A 21,301-nucleotide genomic window follows, 5' to 3' on the forward strand; every position below is an offset into this window, starting at 1 on the left:
TTGATTGAAACTTTAATTATAAAGACTGTTAAATGTCTTAGTGTGTGCTGGTGCTAAAACAGTCTGGAATAAAATTGTCACTCTGTCACCACCAAGAGAAAAATATCACATTTGGTTTATTATTTTACAAAACAACCAGCATGAACAACAGGTATGCTGTGCAAAAATAAAGAACACTTAAAAGACTGGACCCACAAAATCAGAATTAAAAGGGAGTAGGACTAGGTTACCTCAATAAATTCTTATGCCTCAAGGGGAAACTCTAACAAGTGTTAAGTACAGTTACCAAAGGCCCAATTCTGAGCAGCAATAGGTAACCACACCTCAAACCCTATTGAAATTGAAGTGAGGTTCCAGGGGTGCAGCACCTATCAGCCATCGGTCCTTAATTTTTAGAGAGGGTTTGAAGAGCGTCGTATCCAACCAAGCTCACTAAAAAAACCCGAAGTTTCACATAACTAGACCTTAGGTCAAGAACAGGTGAAATAAAACCATTCTTTCTGCCCATGAAAAATGATTAAGTGCCACCGCTGGACACTTGCTTTTGACAGATGAGGACAGAAATAGTTATGGGAACATAAATGGGGGTCAGTACACAGTACATTTGAGACAGGTGAGGCAGGCTTTTTAAAGATTGTAGCTGAAAATGTCCCAACATGAATTGGGAACATTCTTGTTTCTTTTCCAGCCACTATACTTCAGAGTTTGTAGAAACTAACTTTAAAAAGGGAGCGTTTTGTTTTCTGTGCTTGGTCAAGCTGGCAGGCCCTCTCCCACTGGGAAAGGAGTCATGAACAGTTTTTTTGTATTCCAGTACTGAACATAACCAGGTCATTAACAGTTTCCACTGAGCGACTTGAGAAACAGGTCCAGTGACAAGTAGAGTCTTTTATAAATACTCCATCTAAGGTGCAATAAACTCAACACACTGTAGAAAGTGGAGGGAATGGGTTCTGCTTACTGACCACAAGCTTCTGATGTTGATGAGATATATATCCTTTAATATGACCCTGACAGAGTTAAAAAGAAAGACGTTTTAGTATTGGAAATTGGAAATACATTTTTGCTACCTTCAGTCTCGATCAAGCAAAACATGTGTGCGTGTGCACGTGCCCTTAACTTTCAATTCATGAATAGTCCCACTGACTTCAAATAATAAAAATATATCTTCTATTTATATTAAGTCAATCACACACTAAAGTTTGGGGGGAGGAATAGCTCAGTGGTTTGATCACTGAGCTACTAAACCCAGGGTTCAGAGTTCAATCCTTGAGGGGGCCACTTAGGGATCTGGGGCAAAAATCAGTACTTGGTCCTGCTAGTGAAGGCAGGGGGCTGGACTCAATGACCTTTCAGGGTCCCATCCAGTTCTACAAGATATATTTAATATAAAGAGAGAGAGAGAGAGAGAGAGATACCTATCTCTCTCTCACACACACACATAAATAAGTACTCTGCTACATAGGAACCTTAAACATGCCCATGAACTTTGAATTTGCTGTTACTGACAAGCCTTCCTAGTAGTTGCCAATTTACATTTTGAGCTCTGTCTCTACAAGAAAAAGGACTATAAATTTCCAATCTATTCTGGATTACCCAATTTTAAAACCAAAGTTTTAATAACCTTTAAACATAGAGCTTAATTAACTCATCTTTGTTCATGTGCACTAGAGACCCTTACAAGAGTCCAGTAAACTAATTTGTCTCTCTCCTGTTTTAACATCTTTTCCCGATTGTTCAGCTTGTGAACTTTTATGAGTACCTCTAGTTTTAGCATGTCAAATCAGGAATCCCATGGCCAAGTAAACTCAAATTTAGTATAAATTCAGCCCTAGTCATAATTTACCAATTTTGTACCTGTGTTCATAGATTTTAGCAAAAGGGCAAAGACTGGCTTTATAATGGAAACTCAATTGCAGTCCTTACTGTTTTGCAAATAAAAGGCAAGAATCAGAGCATAAGAATCTTCACTGTAGTTAGATACATGAGAGGAACAAATGAATGCAAGTATAACACACAAGCAGCCCCCCAAAAACATAATGCAGTACTGTACACCTCCTATTATTACCCTTCTGTAATTAACCTTCCTGTTGTGTGTAGTCATTTCTACCAACTACAGTTGCCAAGGCAAGCTAATGAATGGTGAACACATACCATGTATATAAGATTAGCCAAAATACACTGGACTTCATCAATATCAACATCTTCCACCTGCATGAATTTCAAGGCAACCAGAAAGGCATCTAGAGATAGCTGATGGGTTTTAAGTAGCAAATATCTGAAAGATGCAAACAAATACATTTCAGTTATTTCAGCACAATTACCTCAAAATTCTGCTTCTCTGAGCAAAAGGGCCCTTCTACCATAATTTACTTTGCTTAAGCTCTAGCCTCTAAGGGACAAATAGGGAACTAGGGACCCTGGATGTTTTAAATTCAATTCTGTGGTGAAACCAAATGAAGATCTCCCTTCGACAAAATAGGATTTCTACTTCGCTTACACTTTCTTAAACAGGTTCCTGTAGGTGATGATTTTCAGCTTCTCGAGGATCAGGAAGATACCACAACGAATGAAGAAGGTCTCATGTTTTGTCAGAGCATCATTCAATAGCAGAAGATTTCCTTCACTAAAATGACAGTGAATATGGAAGTATCATGAGATGGTATGACTCTGGGAAGACGAAATATCTAACTCAATAGGTTTTTATAGTATGTGAAAAATACCTTTCACTTAATACTATTTTGAACAAAAATACATGATCCAATAAATACACTGTACCTCACAGCCTTTGTTACTTCGGCAAACTGCATAAGCTCATATTTTTTCAAAAGCTGAATTGTTGGCATATGGCCCTGAAAAGCAAGCATAGTTAAAAATTTTCAGGATAAGTTTAAATATATTTCCAAATCAATCATCTATAAAAACAAAAATACAAATACAAATATTTATCTCCTTTACTTTTTCAGAAAAAAAAAAAGGAGGTGAATTAAGGTATTTTTAGGCCCCCAATACACAACATCACTTATGCCAACAAACATTTGGCGTACTTACAGGAGTGTGGGTTTTAAAAACTTTAAAAATATGGTAGTGTGATCAATTATAAAACTTGTATTACAGAGTAGGTCATGCTTCACATAATCTAGACTGTTACAAATTTTATACTTGTGTTGCACTCCACTCTGCAAACAGAAAACTGTTTTAGAACACACCACTAATCATGACAGGTGTGTGTCAGAACAGTTAAGATTATTGATTGTCTAACCAGACGTACTTTCCTTAATTTCTCCTGCTGGATTTTTAATGTCCTTTCTTTAATAAATAATAATAATAAATAATAACAAAGTTAGTCTGAAGAGATAAAACTCATTCTCATTGTATCCGGCCTGAGGAGACTTTGAACCACGTACCGTACCAGGAAGGAATTTGTGTTTTTTTAATTTACACAGCAGAGATTAGATTGCACATCAACCCAGTCAGCACTGAAACATAGCTACCTGGCTGCTATGCCAGTGGTAGCCCCTTTACTGGTTGGAGAATCAGATGAGATGCGAAGCAGAACTCTGCGTTCTATGTTTCTAGCTAACTCTCAGAGAACAAACAGCCACTTGTACTATTTTAGTACATTTTTAAATAAATTTGGAAGCTTATAATCTTGCTAAGTTGGGCTTTCTATATGGCAAAACGCTCTAGAAGAGAGAAGACAGTAATTTAAGGTACTAAATGATTTGGTATAATTAGTCATGACTGCTCCAAAGAGCTCCAAGACTGGGGCGGGGGAGGGGAGGAGGAGAGTAAATTCATCAAACATCAGGATTGAAGTGCTCTACCTGGCAATTCCTCTAGCACCCAGCTTCAGTGGGTATAGACACACCAGGTAAGGGAGGGACATGAAGGAAAGACTCCTTCCTCTTCAGGCTGTGGACCTGCTCAAGTAGACTATGTAGGCCTTTACATACACTCTTCCTCTCATGGGGTGAGAAAATAGAAGGATCTGCCCTGACGGACCTGTACCCACTCTTCGGGGGGAGGGATAGCTCAGTGGTTTGAGCATTGGCCTGCTAAACCCAGGGTTGTGAGTTCAATCCTTGAGGGGGCCATTTTGTCTGGGGATTGGTCCTGCTTTGAGCAGGGGGTTGGACTAGATGACCTCCTGAGGTCCCGTCCAACCCTAATATTCTGTGATTCTCTTCCCGCCCCCCACACACACTTACACAGGGGACTGTTATGGAGCTACAATACTACATTCCTCTTATACACTGAAATAGCACCATTTAAAATGCTATGGGTGCCTTTGTTGCTATGAAGCTAAGAGCAGAATTTGGAATTAGGAGGTGTGTGGGGAATAATGCTTATTATTATTATTTATGGAGGTAATTTACAAGTTCAAAAAAAATTTTAGCGTTGTAATTCTCCCCCCCGACCTTTTTCTGCAGTTACAAAAATTACAATTCACCAGTTTCAAGTAAGTGCTTGACAAACCATACTCCTTGGCCTTGACCATACAAGGGCTGCATGAGCTGATGCCTGTGTCTGGATAGGGCTCCAGAGAGCTCCTAAATAAAAATCAGGAGCCGTCATGCCGTAGTGTGTGTCAGCTTGGTCATTTGTCCCACAGAGACTGATTTGGAAGTAGAGAGCTAAACCACTCACCAATAACATTTTTACTGGCAAAAGGTAAATCAAAATCATCCTTTTGTTTTTCTGACTTGAACGGTGACAGTGCTCAAAGGCGAATGACAGATACTCTTCAGCTGTAGACACAGAAAGAGGATCAGCACTGCTGTTGGTAACAGAGACCAACAGAAAAAATGAGTTAAACATATAAATAGTCAAACAATAATGTGTTTAACTGAGCCTGTCAAAACATTTTCTCCCATATTTACAATAACCTAGAAGTATTCACACAGGAACTAAGTCAATCTAAACTGCACACTAACTAAAAGGGTAATATAAACATTAATGCCTTAAGAATTGCTGTATTCACTGAAGATGGGGCATTAGCATAAAAACTGTTTCCTTTTTAAAAGAGATGCTGACACTACATTTCAGATGGAGCAGTTGCACAGTCAAACTACATTATGAAAAGAATTCCAACTCAATATAGCAAGGTTATTGTGTTACTGTTATAGGAGAGGGAAAATTTCAAGATGTTTACGTTTCTACATGCTATGACATTTTCCAAAATTATGTGTTAGGGCTCTTCTTCAGGGGAATCAGATGGCATATAATGTGTAAACATACGCCCAAGTTGTGCAGTGACTATGAAAGACTGACGAGCAGAGGACTGGAAATGTCCTGACTTGCAAAGGGCTACATTGTGCAACCTTACTCATGGGGCACTCAAGCAAGTAGCCCCCGCACTCACCAACATGAGTGAAGGCTGCACAGTCTAGCCCTAAAGCAGTGGTTCTCAACCAGGGGTATGTGTCCCCCATGGTCTTCCAAGAGGTACATCAACTCATCTAGATATTTACCTAGTTTTACAACACGCTACATAAAAAGCACGAGCAAAGTCAGTACAAACTAAAATTTTATACAATGACTTGTTTATACTGCTCTATATACTATATGCTAAAATGCAAGTACAATATTTATATTCAAATTGATTTATTTTATATGGTAAAAATAAGAAAGCAAGCATTTTTTTCAGTAATAATGTGCGGAGACATTTTTATGTCTGATTTTGTAAGCAAGTAGTTTTTAAGTGAGGTGAAACTTGGGAGTATGCAAGACAAATCAGACTCCTGAAAGGGGGACAGTAGTCTGGAAAGGTTGAGAGCCACTACCCTGAAGTATCATATAATATTATTACTGAGAAAGGTTAAATAAAGCTACAATGTATCTTCAAAATCAATGAACCAAGAAGCTAAATTGTATGGTAGTTTGTTGAAAATATGCTGCACAAGCAACATCCAAAAGGGCAAGAAAGCTGTAAACATCTCTCATATACATATATCACAAAGTATCTTGCTGGACACTCACCCAGAAAACACATTTTAGTAACATGTGCACCAAATGTATAAAGTGTATGCTAAAGAAGAGTTCGGAGATGTAAATAGTTCAAGACTGACTACATGTTGCAATTAGAATTGTAATGTAATCCATACTCTAATCTGGTTCAGCCTGCAGCAAATTCCTCTGGATCTTGTCTTTGCACTGACCGAACGAAAGTCACGCTTCACAACAACTGTACTTTCCACAACAGGTTTTGAGTCACACACATAAAACACGTCAGCTGGTGTTCACTCCCAGCAGGGAGAATATAAATCTGTTCTACTGGCATATAGTACCTTGCTTAAAATCACTGTCAAACATCGCCTTGCGTCCAACGTAGTATTTGAATGTAACTCTCTGTGCCATGCTGTAGTCATCTTTCAGATTTGAGCTGTCAATAGCTCTAATTAATGGTTTACACAGATGAAGTTTATTAATCTGAGAAGAAAGTCACATGATTGAAAGGTATATCAATGTGGCACGTTGTGAAACGGGACTTGAGTTAGAACATGAAATACAAAGAAAACAAACTTAGTAGGCTTGGATCATACCTTAAAATAGATTTTAAACAGCTGATTCACCAGAAACAACATGCCCCACTTTTTGGAGTCATCAATGCCAGCTCGACTGTTACAAAAGATAAAACATTAGAAATGAATGTGTTAGGAAAATACATATTTTGCTTTTAGAATGAATTCCCTTCACATGCCTTTTATCCATATTTTTAAAACAAATGGTCTTACATTAATATCAAACAAAAACAAGCCAAAAATTCCTTGTAAATTTTAGACCATACAATCTTCATCAAAACAAAGCGTTCAATCCCATTTCCATTCTATAATCCTTGTTAATTTTAAGATTGCTCAACTGTGTTCCCCCATCAATGCAATCACTTCAAATCAAGAAAGTCGCTTGGTAAGACAACAAGGGTATCCACCCCAATTTCGCGTCACCTGTCTTACCATTCACACACTTCCAATATATATAGCCACGAACAATGTACACGTCCACCTCCTCAGAATTTCACTCAATGCACAACCTTAACTCCAATCACAGCAAGATGAAAGATACCTTAGAGAGAGACATGATTTTACTCTGCAATTCTACATAGTGTTTATTTATTTTTAAAATACTCAGACTGGAGTTAAGTTTGTATATTTAGATGAGATTTTGAAGAACATGAGGTGTGCATCTGAGTGGTTGCACACTGGAACTGAAAGGGAGCTTGTTGTACAGGAGAGAAATCTAAGTGTGCTTTGGTATTATGATATCTGGGAGGTCTGAAGAGTAATTTTAGAGACTTTTGTGTATGCTAATGCTACTTAGCTGGAGACTTCCTTGTTTTCTAGTGATTTTGTTGATAGGAAATATTTGAGTGATCTTAAGTTTTGTATTTAGAAGTTTCCCTGGATTTTAAGCTAATGACAGAAGTTTAAATAACTTTAGCGTGTAAAGTCTGGAGGAGAACAGCCTTGTTATGATAGAGGCTACAAGACATACTGTAATAGAGATAGACTGAGTTCACTACAGTGGAATTCCCCTCCTGTGGCCTTCTGCACACCTGTATGCGCCTGAGAGAGTGAAGAAGCCTTTTCTCCATGCTGAGAACATTAAAAATCTTAAGAATGGAAGACTGAAGTAAAATTCCCTCTCTCCCAGTCCCACTGTGATGGCATGTACAAACGCCACACTGAAATAGGACAAAAAGAGTTAATTGTTTGCCTTGGGAGACCAGGATGTAAATTAGTCTCTTCTGCAACACCTGTTAAGAATATCAAGCCTAAAGAGAAGCCTCTCCAGCTGTAGTTGATATTCAGGAGAGAACACAGCACAAAGGGAAGGAGGCAGACAATAAAAGTGACTGCCTTGACCCAGATATGGTCTTGGTTAGTGGAGAGAATTACCGTATACACTCGTTCATAAGCCAAAATTTTTTAGTTAAAAAGGGAAGCATCAGAGAAGGAGGTTGGCTTATGAACGGGTATAGAGAGGGAGAGGTGGGACACAGTCCCTCCCCGCAACAGAGGGAGCAAGGAGAGGCAGCACAGCCAGAAGGGAAGAGGCAGGACCAGAGTCTCTCTGCTTCTAGCCACACTGCTCTCTCCCCAGCCTCTGAAGCAGCTGCAGCTTCAGGGCTGGCAGGCTGCAGCTGTGCCACTCGGCCCCACCCCCCCAGAGCAGGCTGTAGCCACACCACCAAAGCACACTGCGGCTGTGCCACCCGGCCCAGCCCATTGGAACATGCTGCGGCTGCGCAGCCCGGTCTGGCCTGCCAAAGAAGGCTGCGCTGCCCCGCCTGCCGAAGCAGCTCCAGCCAGATCAAAGACATCCTCCCTTGCCCCCCCCCACCATAAGGTGGGAAGGGATGGGATGGGGAGAGTGTGGAGGTCCCAGGCTAGGGGTGGGGTCACGTGGGGTTGGTCAAGGGGATACTCCCCTGACTCCTATCTTCTCCCCCCCACCAAATTTCCCCACCAGTTGCTGCCCTGGCCCGTCAGGGTAAGCAGCTGGCGCGCCGGGACACTTTGTTTACTTAGGTTTGCCTTCATGCCTGCGGACGCTCGAGGTAAACAAACCATCTCGGCCCACCAGAGACTTATCCTGATGGCCTGGAGCCAAAATTTGCTGACCCCTGAATTATAGGGTCGGCTTATGAATGGGTTATAAAAATTTTCCATTTTTACTTATCCCGCTTGGGGGGGGGGGGGGTCGGCTTATAAACAAACCGGCTTATGATTGAGTATATACAGTAATTCTTATGCTTTGCAAATGGGTAAAGTTATTTAAATTTCTTAATGATTCAACACAAGATTGAGAAAGGATCTTTCACTCACGTGTCACTGGCACAAACACGAAAACAGCTCATCAGCAATTCTGCTGCTTTTTCCAACATGTCACCAACTTTGCTTTTCCCTTTTTTCACCAGCTGTTGATCGGCCTAGCATGCAAGGTGAGAGAGACATCATGTATTCCTACATCCAGGCTCATTTTTTAAAAGCAGCAAGTAGACTAGTTCTTTAAACACAGTATCTTGTAAAGTAAAGAGGTAAGTTCCTTACACCTGTCACCCCAACATACTGTACGTATTAAAATATCTCTTGGGAGGTTCTGAACACCCTGCGCTCATTAACCTCAGGCTGGCACTGCATGGACAGGAGGCAGGGAGGACTCAGATCAGCCCAAGTGCGGGGAGGCGAGGGGTGGCCTCCAGCAGCCCTGTGCACAGGGAGGCTGGGGGACCTCAGGGAGGGCTTGGGCCGTCCCACAGGTGTGCCGTTTTCCTGCTGGGAAAATATGGTCACCCTAAGTATTGCCAACCACAAGCCTTCAAAAAAGCATGACTCAAGCTACCCCCACTCCCCAAAAATAAAAGTTAGTTAAAAAATAAATTTGGATTCTTTTAATTTGTCTTCTGCTGTATGAGCCTTCAGGGTTCACTTTTTCAAGCTCTCTCTGCAACTATGAAGGCCAGCAATTTTTCTTGTAAATGAAAGCTGAAATTTCAGGCATTCACAGGACTCCAGGTGTTGGGACTTAAAGAAAAACACCAAATATTGCTAAGCTCACAATAAAATCATGAGTTGGCAACATAACACGCAAGACTGGAGAGATCTGAAAGGTAGATTAGCTAATGTACAACTTTATCTCCGGGTACGGATAAAGACAGACAAACCAATGGCCTTAATATGAACTGGAATTTGCCTTGTGAATTAAGTGTTGTTTTAATTTTGACTTTTGTTTACATTCTCCCCACTTTTAACTACCCTAAAAAAATGCAAACAGGCCAAAAAAGAAATGGAGATATATCTACTCAAATGCCCAGTCAGCTCTCATATAACACCAATCTAATCAGTGTACAAACTTCTCCAATCCGATAAACCAAAAACTCCCATACAGACCTTCCAATTCAGGTGGGCCCAAATACATAAACGGCCTTATCAAGATTGGATCTTGAACAAGGAGTAATGGTTTCAAGTTGCAGTGGGGGAGGTTTAGGTTAGATATTAGGAAAAACTTTTTCATTGGGAAGGTGGTGAAGCACTGGAATGGGTTACCTAGGGTGGTGGTGGAATCTCCTTCCTTAGAGGTTTTTAAGGTCAGGCTTGACAAAGCCCTGGCTGGGATGATTTAGTTGGGGATTGGTCCTGCTTTGAGCAGAGGAGTGGACTAAATGACCTCCTGAGGTCCTTTCCAACCCTGATATTCAATGATCCTCACGCTGGATGTGATCATAAGTGTAGGATCTACTTACTATCCTGTTCAGACCATTTCCTACTCCAGGCAGAAATAAAGTTTTTCCCCATTGCAACATAAACTACCACCATGGTCCACCACGGAGAGTTTTTAAATCCAATCTATTTCAAAAAAAGTTTCTTGGAGAAAATTCTATCCAATCATGAAGCCAGGGAGTAAAAGCATTACTGAGGCAATTAAGGCATGTCCCACAGAGCTTTTCTGAACCATAAAACCCAAACTGACATCAGAGAGACTTGTATGTTTTCAGCACCTCCCAGGATTTGGGCCAAAAATAAGAGGTAGTTAGAATAAGCAACTTATATTATTGCAAGTGTAAGATTAACTTAGTAATGGGTGAAACTGAGTATATATAAATTTTAGGTCTGTTGATTAACTGCAATTAACTCATGCTATTAACTCAAAAAATTAATTGTGATTAATCACAGTTTTAAATCCCACTGTTAAACAATAGAATACCAATTGAAATTAAATATTTTTAAATGTTTTCCTACATTTTCAAACATATTGATTTCAATTACAACACAGAATACAAAGTGTACAGTGCTCACTTTATATTTTTTATTACAAATATTTTCACTGTAAAAATGATAAACTATTTTTCAATTCATCTCATACAAGTACTGTGGTGCAATCTGTATGGTGACAGTGCAACTTACAAATGTAGATTTTTTTTGTTATGCAACTGCACTCAAAAACAAAACAATGTAAAAGACTTTAGAGCCTACAAGTCCACTCAGGCCTATTACTTGTTCAGCCAATCGCTAAGACAAACGTCCTCTGGAAAATGGTTGAAGCATGAAAGGGACATATGATTCTTTAGCACATCTGGCAAAAATATCTTGAGATGCCAGCTACAACAGTGCCATGTGAACACCTGTTCTCACTTTCAGGTGACATTGTAAAGAAGAAGCGGGAAGCATTATCTCTTGCAAATGTAAACAAACTTGTTTGTCTGAGCGATTGGCTGAACAACTAATAGGACTGAGTGGACATGTAGGCTCTAAAGTTTTATATCGTTTTATTTTTGAATGCAGGTTTTTTTGGTACATAATTCTACATTTTACTCCTGGTGGAGTTCTGCGCCACTGCATAATGCAGAATTTTGCAGAAATTAGTGTTGTGCATGCAGAATTTCCTTCTCCCATCCCCACAAATGGGCTGCAGAAATGTTGGTTGCCACTAGGTGTGGCTGTACCCAGCAGAGCCCAGCTTGCAAGCAGAAGACATTGCCAGGGAAAGGAACTGGAGGGTTCCCAGCAGTTGCAGTTCCCAGCATATCCTGAAGGAGGCGGCGGTGCACAGGAAACTCCATGCAAGCCCAGGACCCAGCATCACACTGTTTCTGCTTCTGTATCCCTGGACTCTAGGAGGACAGGGGATGTGACTGTCTGGGCCAGAGAAGGCCCTGCAGCTGGGCTCTGGGGGGAAGGGAGTGCAAGTGTCTGGGCTGGGCTCTGAGAGGAGGAGTGGGTGTGAGTGTCTGGCCCCCCAGCTGGGCTACTGGAGGAGGGGGCAGAGAAACAGGAACTGGGTTGTCATAGGGGTTTCTTTAACTCTCTACTCCTGGAGGAATTTTTTGTGTGTTTGTATTGTTAGACATACTTGCTAACAGGTATTTTGAAATAAATTATCAAAATAATTAAAAACTGGCATGATTATATAGTGTTATTTTGACAAATAAAAATTGCAGATTTTTAAAATATTATGCCCCGAATTTTTTCTAGCAGAATTTCCCTCTGGAGTAACATCTGTAAGTTCAATTTTATGATAAAGAGATTACACTACAGTACTTGTATTAAGTGAATTGAAAAATACTATTTCTTTTCTTTTTTACAGTGCAAATATTTGTAATAAAAAATAAAGCACTGTACACTTTGTATTCTGTGTTGTAATTGAAATCAATATATTTGAAAATGTAGAAAACATCCAAAAATATTCAAATAAATGGTATTCTATCATCAGGGGCGGCTCTACAAAGTAGGCTGCCCCAAGCAGCAGCGCGCTCAGCGCGCCGCGCGCCGCGCCGTCCCCCCTCTCTTCCCCTCCCCCTCTTCGGGGGCTCGGCGGGAGGGGCATTGGGCTCCGGGAGCGATGGCATGCCATGCCTGCAGCGTGTCCACGGGCGCGGAGCGCGACGCGCGCTGTGCTGCGGCGCCTGCGGGAAGCGGACCGGACCGGGGACGGACCCGACGCGCGGGCATGGCAGCGGCAGGTCCGCGTCCCGGGGCCCGTGGACCCCGCAGGCATGCGCCGCGGAGCTCCACCGAGCCCAAAAACGCCTCCCCAGGATGCCGCCCCAAGCGGGCGCTTGGCCCGCTGGTGCCTAGAGCCGCCCCTGTCTATCATTGTTTAACAGTGCGATTAATCGAGATTAATTTTTTTAATCACTTGACAACCCTAACTATTTTGTAACACCTCCTTACATAAAAGGTAGAACACAGATAAGATTAAACAAAGGCTGAGTTAAAGACACTTCACAGTCAAATAAATTACTTATTGACAGATAGAGTATATGAAATTGTTAAACTGCAAGTTTCCTGTCTACTTACATTGTTAGCAAAAATTCGAAGGTCAAGTGCTACAGCATACATAATAGGCAAAGCCCTACAAAAGCAAAAAAAATCCAATACATTTATTATGCATGAGCAACTAAATCCATACTGCAGGTTAAGCCATACAAGTTATTTTTTAGTCCATATGGAGGTAAGTGTTCCTGGTGGATATACAATTTCCTACATATCCAGTTTTCCTTTCCTTAAATCTTACAAAATCACACTTTATAGGAAAATGTCTTTAAAGGTCAGTGTTTCACACATCATTACTTGTAGTAAATGAATAATGCATTTAATTAACCTCCAGGTGACAAACTGTCAAGCAGAACATCATCCTGCAATCAATGCTTTACTTAAAGGGAAACGAAGTAAGTTTGCTAAACAATTTGAATAGAGAAATGAACAGATTTTGGGCTTGAATCCCTTATACAAAAGGGAAGAGTGACATAACAGTTTTAATTAGTAAATAACTGGTGTACATAACTGAAACAAATCATTATAGATAAATGAAAGTTATTTTTATAGTGGTATCCTAACTGAACTATGGTTGCATTTTGGGATGAAAGGTAGCATTAACAATCATCTAGATCTATTCACCTGCCTAGTTACTAACATTATATTTATAAAGTACTTACCAGTTTTCTTCTTTATGTGCTTGAAATGCTCGCAGGAATGATGTGTTATATTTAGGAGAACACAACACACAATTTACAAAGTGACACGTGAAGTAAAATGGGATAGGTGTAAGAGGTTATATGGTATGCCCTATTTCTGAGTGTAGAAGACTGCAAAAAAGGCAACAGATCAGGAATTGGAGTGTAGGGGAAAAGGGGATGAGTCCAGCTCTATTGCATGCTACCTCCTTTACCCTGACTGAGGAAGCCATGGGAGTGGGAGAGACCCAAGGAAGGGAACAGGATAGTGGCGCTTTGCAATATCATCCTCCCCTCTACATTATGTGGAGGACTCCGGGAGACTAATTCTCTGGCTTGGGGGCAACTGGTACTTTTTTTTTTTTTACCCCTGTGGAGAGGAGAAGGGGGGGATTTTATTTGGGTTTCATGCGTTACAAGTCTAACAAGCTTTTATTTACACACACACACCCCAAACCACATTTATATTTTGTAATTCCATCACATTTGAAAGAATTTTCCCCTCCTCAAACATGAAGTTATCCCAGATAGTTTATTTAAGAGCTCTCAAATGAGCTGATGGAAAAGGATATTGTACTATAACTGTTTGGCATTTGTAAGCTTCAATAAAGTCATGGTTTCCAACAGCGTAAGTACATCTGTCAAAAGAAAAAGCATTAAGGAGGACGCTGAAAAGTGTTTTATATTTAAAGGGTAGCTTAATATATTAGTCTCCTTCTCTATAGCTAAATTAAAGCTTTGCAGTTTTTTTTAGTCACAGGCTTATTAGAAGTATTCTTAAACAGCCATAAATATTGAAATTGAATATTGAGTGACATTATACAGCAATAGATCTGAACACATCAGTTTTAAATGACCTCTCTACAACTGTCATTCAATATAACCTAGATAGATAAATTTGCAAGATTCTTGAAATATGAGAAAATTAAAAAGACAAAGTCAACTTGACCTCTATTTAATTTTAAAAAAAGCAGTAAAGAAATACTTTGGATACTAAAGATGCATGAGAGAGCTCTGCCAGTTTTCACAGGTTTACAATCACTTTTTCCTATTTAAGAAATTTCTCTTTCCCCTGTTGTTGTTTGTTCACTTGTGTGTCTGCTATTGCTATTAAAAGCAAACACACTTTTGCAGTGCCTGGAAAAGGGCATGCATTATCAATAAGATGGTGACATGGACTATACATGAAGTACTATCAAAATCCCTTCCTCTTTCTACCTGGATAGAACAAAATTCAAACTCTCATTCTGAATCCATCTTTACCTTAAGTGAGCAGCAAACATTTCATCGTATGGTGGCTCCAGAACTTGTTGACATTTGTCTTCTGGAGATGGAAGCTAATTATAGAACAAATCAATGGAACATTAAATGTATAAAATTCCATAAAAATATGCATTTTTTATCAAGCATACAAGCCTTAGCTATATATTAGAACATTAACAGTCATACTCATTGTAGAGGAAAAGTGGAAAATTAAGGAGAACCAATGTTAAGGAAATGGGAGGGAATGGAAAGAACATGCGGTAGAGCAAGATAAAAGGATAAACAAAGGAAAGAGAGAGTAACCAAACCAGAAAGGTGTGCTGCTCTGGCTTGTTAAACAACAATTTTTTCAATAAAAAGGAGACAGATGACAGAGTAAAAAGATACAGTACAGACAAAAAGGGAAGGGGAAAGAACAAGAGACATTTAGATTAGTGACAGTGATAGAGGTCACTTCTCAGATACTACAGTGAAGTATAAAAACCTGAACAGAATAGAATTTCCATGTTTCATTGTATTTCTCTGGACAGCATCCTACAATTGTGTTGTGTTGTGGCAGGAAAGAGGAGAGAGAAGCATGCTAATAGCAATAGTCGCTAATGGGATTCATGTCATATTGCTGCTTCAGCTGACCTTGGGTTAAGTGCACAGTTTTTAAAAATTGCATATAACACCACTAAGTCTTATAGAATTTTAAAAGACATTTTAAACCAACCGAAGGAATTTTATATGTCATTCTCTGTTGAAGTCTATAGCTTATTTTAAAAACATTCTATAGATAAATTATAACTTGATCAAACTCTGTAATCTTTTGAAGAGGTATTTTCTACAGAACTGTTGCTCGCTTTTACATTTTGTAGGATTTTTTTTCCCCCTCTATAAGAGTAGTGGCAGAAAATTGTTTTTTCCCCTAACTAGGCTCTCCTTTCTGGAGCAAGAGAGTTTGGGTTTTTGTTTTGTGGGGGATTTTTTGTCTACATACTTGTTATGCACACTATTCTTCTCTGTGTTAATTTCTTCAGAACTACCTGAATATTTCCATCTAAACCCACAGAAATTTCATGCAAATAAGCAAATTCCTGGACCCTTTCGGAGCCTCTCTGAAGCTAATAGAGGTCTGCCTGTGCACCTCACCTTTCAGCATAGGTTCTGAGTTTTGGTTTTGCTGGTGGGTGCCCCATCCTGGCCCCACCCCCACTCCACCTCTTCCTGCCCCTGCTCTGCCTCCTTCCAGTAGATCCCCTCCCCTGAGCGCCTCCCACTCACTCCTTTCTGCCCCCACCTTCCTTAAGGGCAAGGCATGTGTGTTGGGGGGGGGGCTCAGCCTCCCTCCCCAAACTGGCAATTTTCAGCATATTTATACACTTCTTTCATATTCTAGTTACTGACTGTTTGTCTATCATTGGTATCTTAATGTAATCATTTTTTAAATAGTAATGAACTACATATTTACATTATCATGAATTACAGTATATTAAAATCATTACACTCAGCGACAAGCTGTCTTCACTAACATCCCAGTTTACAGACACTACGTTCGCTCTGTGCTTCACACCTGCTTAAGGCCAGTTTGGGAGCTGAGGGCCACTGACGGCTGCGGGAAGAAGGCATATTGGAGGGATAAGCTGTGGGGAGTCTTTCCCCTCTCCCTTCCTCTTTCTTCTCTCCTTTCCTATCACTCTCCCTGCACTTCTCCCTCTCGTTTCTTCTCTAAGTCCTTGCTCCCCTTCCTGGTGTTCCCCCTTCTTGCTTCCCACCCATGTCCCTTTTCCTATCTCTCTCTCTGCTCCCCACCTCCTGGTGGCTCTGTCTAGTGCCTGCCCTACCCACGCACTGAAAGCAGCAGAGGAGGTTCCCCCTCCTTGAGGTAGGAAGGTTGCCTAGTGGTTAAAGCACAGGCCTGGGACTCAGGTGTTCTGGGTTTGGTTCTCTCCTCTGCCACAGACTCCCTGCTTAGCCTTGGGAAAGCCACTTCACCTCTGTGTGCCCTAATCCCACCTGCCAAATGGGGCTAATACTGATCCTGCCTCCTAGAGTAAATCCAGTCACAGCTGTGTGATGATGGGGGAAAATGGAGATACCAAGGTGAGTAGATTTTCTCCACAACCTGACAGTGAGAGCCAGTTCCACACAGGGCAATTGGGAGAGAGGGGCTCAGGCCAACTCCACACCTCAGCCCTGCAGCTTCTGTCACTAGGGTAGCTGGGGCTCCCGAGCTGGGGGCTTCAGCACTGCATCTTCTGCTGGGGTCCAGGGCTTCTCCGCCCTCCCCTCTCTCCCCAGCACAGCTCCTGCCAGGGTTGGGGAGGTAGGGTTTTTCCCCCACCCAGCACAGCTCCTGCCATGGTTGGGGGGGGGAGGGAGGTTTCTGCCCTCTCTCTTACCCAGTGTGGCTCCTGCCAAGGTCAGGGGGGCTTCCCCCCCCCCCAGCATGGCTCCTGCCGGGGTCCAGGGCTTTTCTCCCCTTAATCTGCCACTGCACCCATCAGCCCTAGCCTAGTGGGGCTCCCTTGGGTCACCTAATGCCTGCTGTGGCCAGAGTCGAGTCTGACGGGACGGGAGAAACCATACAGGTGGATACCATGGCCACCAGCCAAAGAGGTGTGTGCGGGGTGACCTCAGGTGAGCAGAGCCTGGCTGCACTGCTGCTGATAGTCTGGCCACCCACCCCAACCCTAAGGCTTTTTTTTTTTTTGGGGGGGGGAGGGGTGAGGCTCACTCAACCCCTGCTGAGTGCGAAACAGCTGATCTGAGCCTGCCTGCCAAACAGCTGATTGCAGCTGCACCCAGGCAGCCCATAACAAACAGCTCATCTGCAAAGGCACCCCCACAACAGCTGATACCTGGCCACCAACAACTAGTCATCCCAGTGGGTAGTGAGCACCCCCTATTTTTTTCCATGCTCCAGCCCTGGAGCTCCCATAGAGTTGGCACCTGTGCCTTGCAGAGTTGGGGCCTTAGTTTGTTAGTGCAACTAATTCTTGTACCTGAAGCCTGGGGTTTGCAACATGAGGATGCTTAAATGACACCAATTCTGCACAAAACAGTCCATCTCTGGAATCAATGGCTTCTAGAACCTACACAAAAAAAATAAAGAAAAAATTACACACAATTAAGGAACAAGATATAGCCTTAGCTATGTAACACATATTGCCAGCTAATAAAAATCATCCTCTTGTGATGACATTTGCATTCTTGTCAATGACTCTGCAACTATTAATTTCTCATATGTTATTCCCAAGAAGTTTTAGTTTGGAAGACGCACATTAAAATTCAACAGGAAAAAGCCAGACACCTTTATTTTTTTCTTAGTTGTACAACGTGTCTCAGATCAGTGACCTCACAAGGCAATTATATGGGTCCACTGTCTTTCATTGGCAGTAGTTATACATAATTTAGAAACTTTGTATAATAACTAAAGACAGACTTCAATGAAGAAAAAGTACACTTGCAGTCATAAATCAAGTTTTGAATATTTTACACTGGAGTTGCCGAAAGGAAGGATAGTTTGGATTTCATTAATAAGGATTCTTAATTGTATTTCACATACATATTAGTATTTAACAACACAGCCTAATCATAAAAAGACTAATCCTGCCTTCCCTAATCAGAAAATCTTTCCCTTTAATTAAGGGGGAAGTTTTTCTGAAGTAGGCACTACAGTACTGGACCCAGAGCATCTTCATGAACTCACTTAAGTCAAGAGTTTTGGGTATGGATCGGATACAGGATTGGGCCCATGGCATTATTCTTGTCTACACTATTCAGTGAAATGTATTCCCACTTCTAAATCAGAAGCAGAAACCAAATTAGTAGTAAGATTAGCTAAGAGTTTCAGTAAAGAAATAAAGCATTACTAAACAGTTAAGTCTAGTCCGCATACAATCAATGAGTTTAGTTCTATGTTGACTTTATCTTCAGAGCATGCTTTTTAAAAAAAAAAAAGACATTTGATGCAGAATTCTCAATAAATAGAAAAATCTAAAAATATCAATAGAATTTGGACAAGATAGCATAACTTTGTTATTGCAGTCAAGAAGCCTTATGACAGAGCTAGAGATTTAAGGTTCAAGAATGTCCTATCATGATCAAATATACTGCAATGCAAGGATTATTTAAAGGGACATGATCAAGTTAAAAAATCACACAATGTTTTGCCTTGTATTTCTATGAATGACATTTTAAATAACAACAGATTACATACTTTCTTTTTACAGTATTACTTCATGCATTTGACAAAAATGTTGTAAACAGTCATTTCACTGATTATTATATTAAATTTCCTATGGTTTCGTGGGTCTGTCACTCAACAACAGATAGGGGAGAAACCTTTTCTAAAGATATAAAAACATAACTGATAAGCCACAGAAATTGGGAAAGGGATCTGTACAGCCAATATATAACTTTTGCGGCACTGACCAAGTGTGACATGTCTCATTAAGGTGCTTAAATAAGAGTGTGTATTACATTTGACAAGGAAAGAATCTTTATAGCAAGTATATTTGGGCCTTGATCCTACAATTGCATCCATTAATGCAGGCCCCTGCATCTGTGCAAAGCCTCACTGGGTATGTTTACACTGCAGCTGGGAGCAAATCTCCCAGTCAGGGTAGCCAGCCTCAAGCAAGCAGAGCTTGAGGTATCATGCTAAAAATAGCAATACAGAAGTTGTGGGTCCAGCCGAGAATTGGGCTAGCCTCCCCATCTCAGACGCAGGTGGGCTTGAGAGCCTGGACTACCCTCTGTGCTGTACCAGCCACGTTGGTGTTTTTAACGTGCTAGCTTGAACTGTGCTAGTGCGTGTGTCTACTTAGGCTGGGAGGCTCAATCTCAGCTGCAGTATAGACATGCCCACTTCCTAAAGATGCCAGAGCCCACACTAACAGATCCTATCGCACGACTGGGGGCTACATATTTATATAGGCCCTGCATTTTTAAGCGCCATATGAATGTTACTTTGTTTTCATAACAGCCTTAGGAGAAGCTTCCCTGATTATCGCCTCCCATACCCTCGGTTGCCTTTTCTTGAGCACGGTAACTTATCTGTAGTATGGAGAAAAACCTGGCAATGGTGATGGCAAATAAAACCCACTTACCTGCTGCAAATACTGGTTGATGGTGATGTGCGCCATGGACAGACCAGCGGGCCAAGCAAGTGCTGGAGACCAAGCGCGGGGCGTGTCCTGTGCGGCCAAGGAAGCAGAACCGTCACCGCGAAACCAAGTTATCACGACAGCTTTAAACCCACCCGCGTTCCCACCTCCCCGCGGGGCCAGCGAGGGGCTTCCAGCCACTCAGCCCGGAGCAGCCCCCGCAGACCAACCCGCCATGCGCGGAGCCAGGCGCGGGCGGCACCAGGCACGGGGACAACCAGGAGACGGGGGAGGGGTCCCAGGAGGCGCGTCACTCTCCTCCCCGGGACTCCCGCGCGCCCACTGACCAGGCTCGCAGCGCCGCCGCCGCCGCCTCACTCCATCACACCACGTGGGCGGGGCAAACGCCCGGCACTTCCGTCTCGCGCACGGCGCGCCAGCCCTGCGTGCGTCACGTGACGCTGGCCGGGCCAGCCGCTCACGTGATGACCCCCCGTCCCGCCCCTGGGGTAAAAGCAGCGCTGTTGTTACTGTTCGTCCCGCAGAGTGGGGCCCGATTCTGCTCTCGCGGAGAAGGCGGGACTGGGAGAGGAGCGTCACGCGCCCCAGCTGAGCGTAGCGTTCCGCCTGCTGCGGGCGGGGTAGCCCGGCCGGGCTGAAAGCGCCCTTGGGCCGCAGGGGCGGCTGTGCGTGCCTCGGTGCCTGGGCTTGTGTCCGGCGCTGCTCCCGCACGCTGCCGGGAGGGCACGTCTCTGCAGCGAGCTGGCTCCAGGTGCTGGCTATCTTCCCCCTCTGTTATATGGCATTTGTGAGTGTGGGCCCAAAGCTTTCCCTTGTCGTGATCCAGTGACATACACAATGCACAATCTTGTGTTGTAGACCAGCGCACTGTGCATGCGTGGCAAACAAGCATTGTGATAAATTTTAAGCCTACGTGACATGTTCTTAAAGGTTGTATGCAGTCAGGGGTGCTGGAACGGGGGGGGGGGGGGAGTGTGTGTGCAGGAGCACCCTGGCTTGTAGTAGTAATAACCAAATACATGGTTCACAGTTTTGTACAGTGGCTTTCAGCACCCCCCGCCCCATAATAATTGTTCTAACATCCCTGTATGCAGTGTTGTAGCCATATTGGTTCCAGGATATTAAAGAGAGAAGGTTAAGAGAGAAGTTAAGACAGTGGCTATCAGACCAGACTACTGTACTACCCCTTTCAGGAGTCTGATTTGTCCTGTGTACTCACAAGTTTCACCTTACTTAAAAACTACTTGCGTACAAAATCAGACAAAAATACAGAAGTGTCACAACACACTGTTACTGAAAAATTGCTTACTTTCTCATTTTGACCATATAATTATAAAATAAATTGGAATATAAATATTGTACTTAGTGTATAATTTATAGTGTAGTATAAACAAGTAATTATATGAAATTTTAGTTTGTACTGACTTTGCTAGTGCTTTTTATGTAGTCTGTTGTAAAACTAGCTAAA

At 42.1% G+C, this 21,301-nt stretch overlaps 1 protein-coding gene across 4 annotated transcripts; it reads right to left on the bottom strand.

The window, feature by feature from the left end:
* Window positions 1-96: 96 nt before the first annotated feature.
* PCID2 (PCI domain containing 2) lies at window positions 97-20,632 on the bottom strand. 4 transcript variants are annotated; one of them, XM_039509737.1, is made up of 15 exons: window positions 20,507-20,632; window positions 19,816-19,902; window positions 17,707-17,796; window positions 14,720-14,793; window positions 14,029-14,094; window positions 13,439-13,480; window positions 12,801-12,855; window positions 8,829-8,932; window positions 6,546-6,621; window positions 6,291-6,432; window positions 4,651-4,751; window positions 2,779-2,852; window positions 2,501-2,626; window positions 2,155-2,278; window positions 97-1,010 (listed from the first exon to the last, which is right to left on the bottom strand). In XM_039509737.1, exons 2-15 carry the CDS (start codon window positions 19,849-19,851, stop codon window positions 921-923), a joined length of 1,200 nt encoding a protein of 399 aa, XP_039365671.1. In that variant the 5' UTR covers window positions 19,852-19,902; window positions 20,507-20,632; the 3' UTR covers window positions 97-920. The 4 variants fall into 4 exon arrangements, with proteins under 4 accessions (XP_039365671.1, XP_039365692.1, XP_039365678.1 ...); XM_039509758.1 differs by lacking the exon at window positions 20,507-20,632 and adding an exon at window positions 20,344-20,388; XM_039509744.1 differs by lacking the exon at window positions 20,507-20,632 and adding an exon at window positions 20,160-20,314.
* Between the last annotated feature and the right edge of the window lie 669 nt (window positions 20,633-21,301).

Source organism: Mauremys reevesii, linkage group 1 (genome assembly GCF_016161935.1).
Source record: "Mauremys reevesii isolate NIE-2019 linkage group 1, ASM1616193v1, whole genome shotgun sequence".
In the NCBI taxonomy this organism is placed as follows: Eukaryota; Metazoa; Chordata; order Testudines; family Geoemydidae; genus Mauremys; species Mauremys reevesii.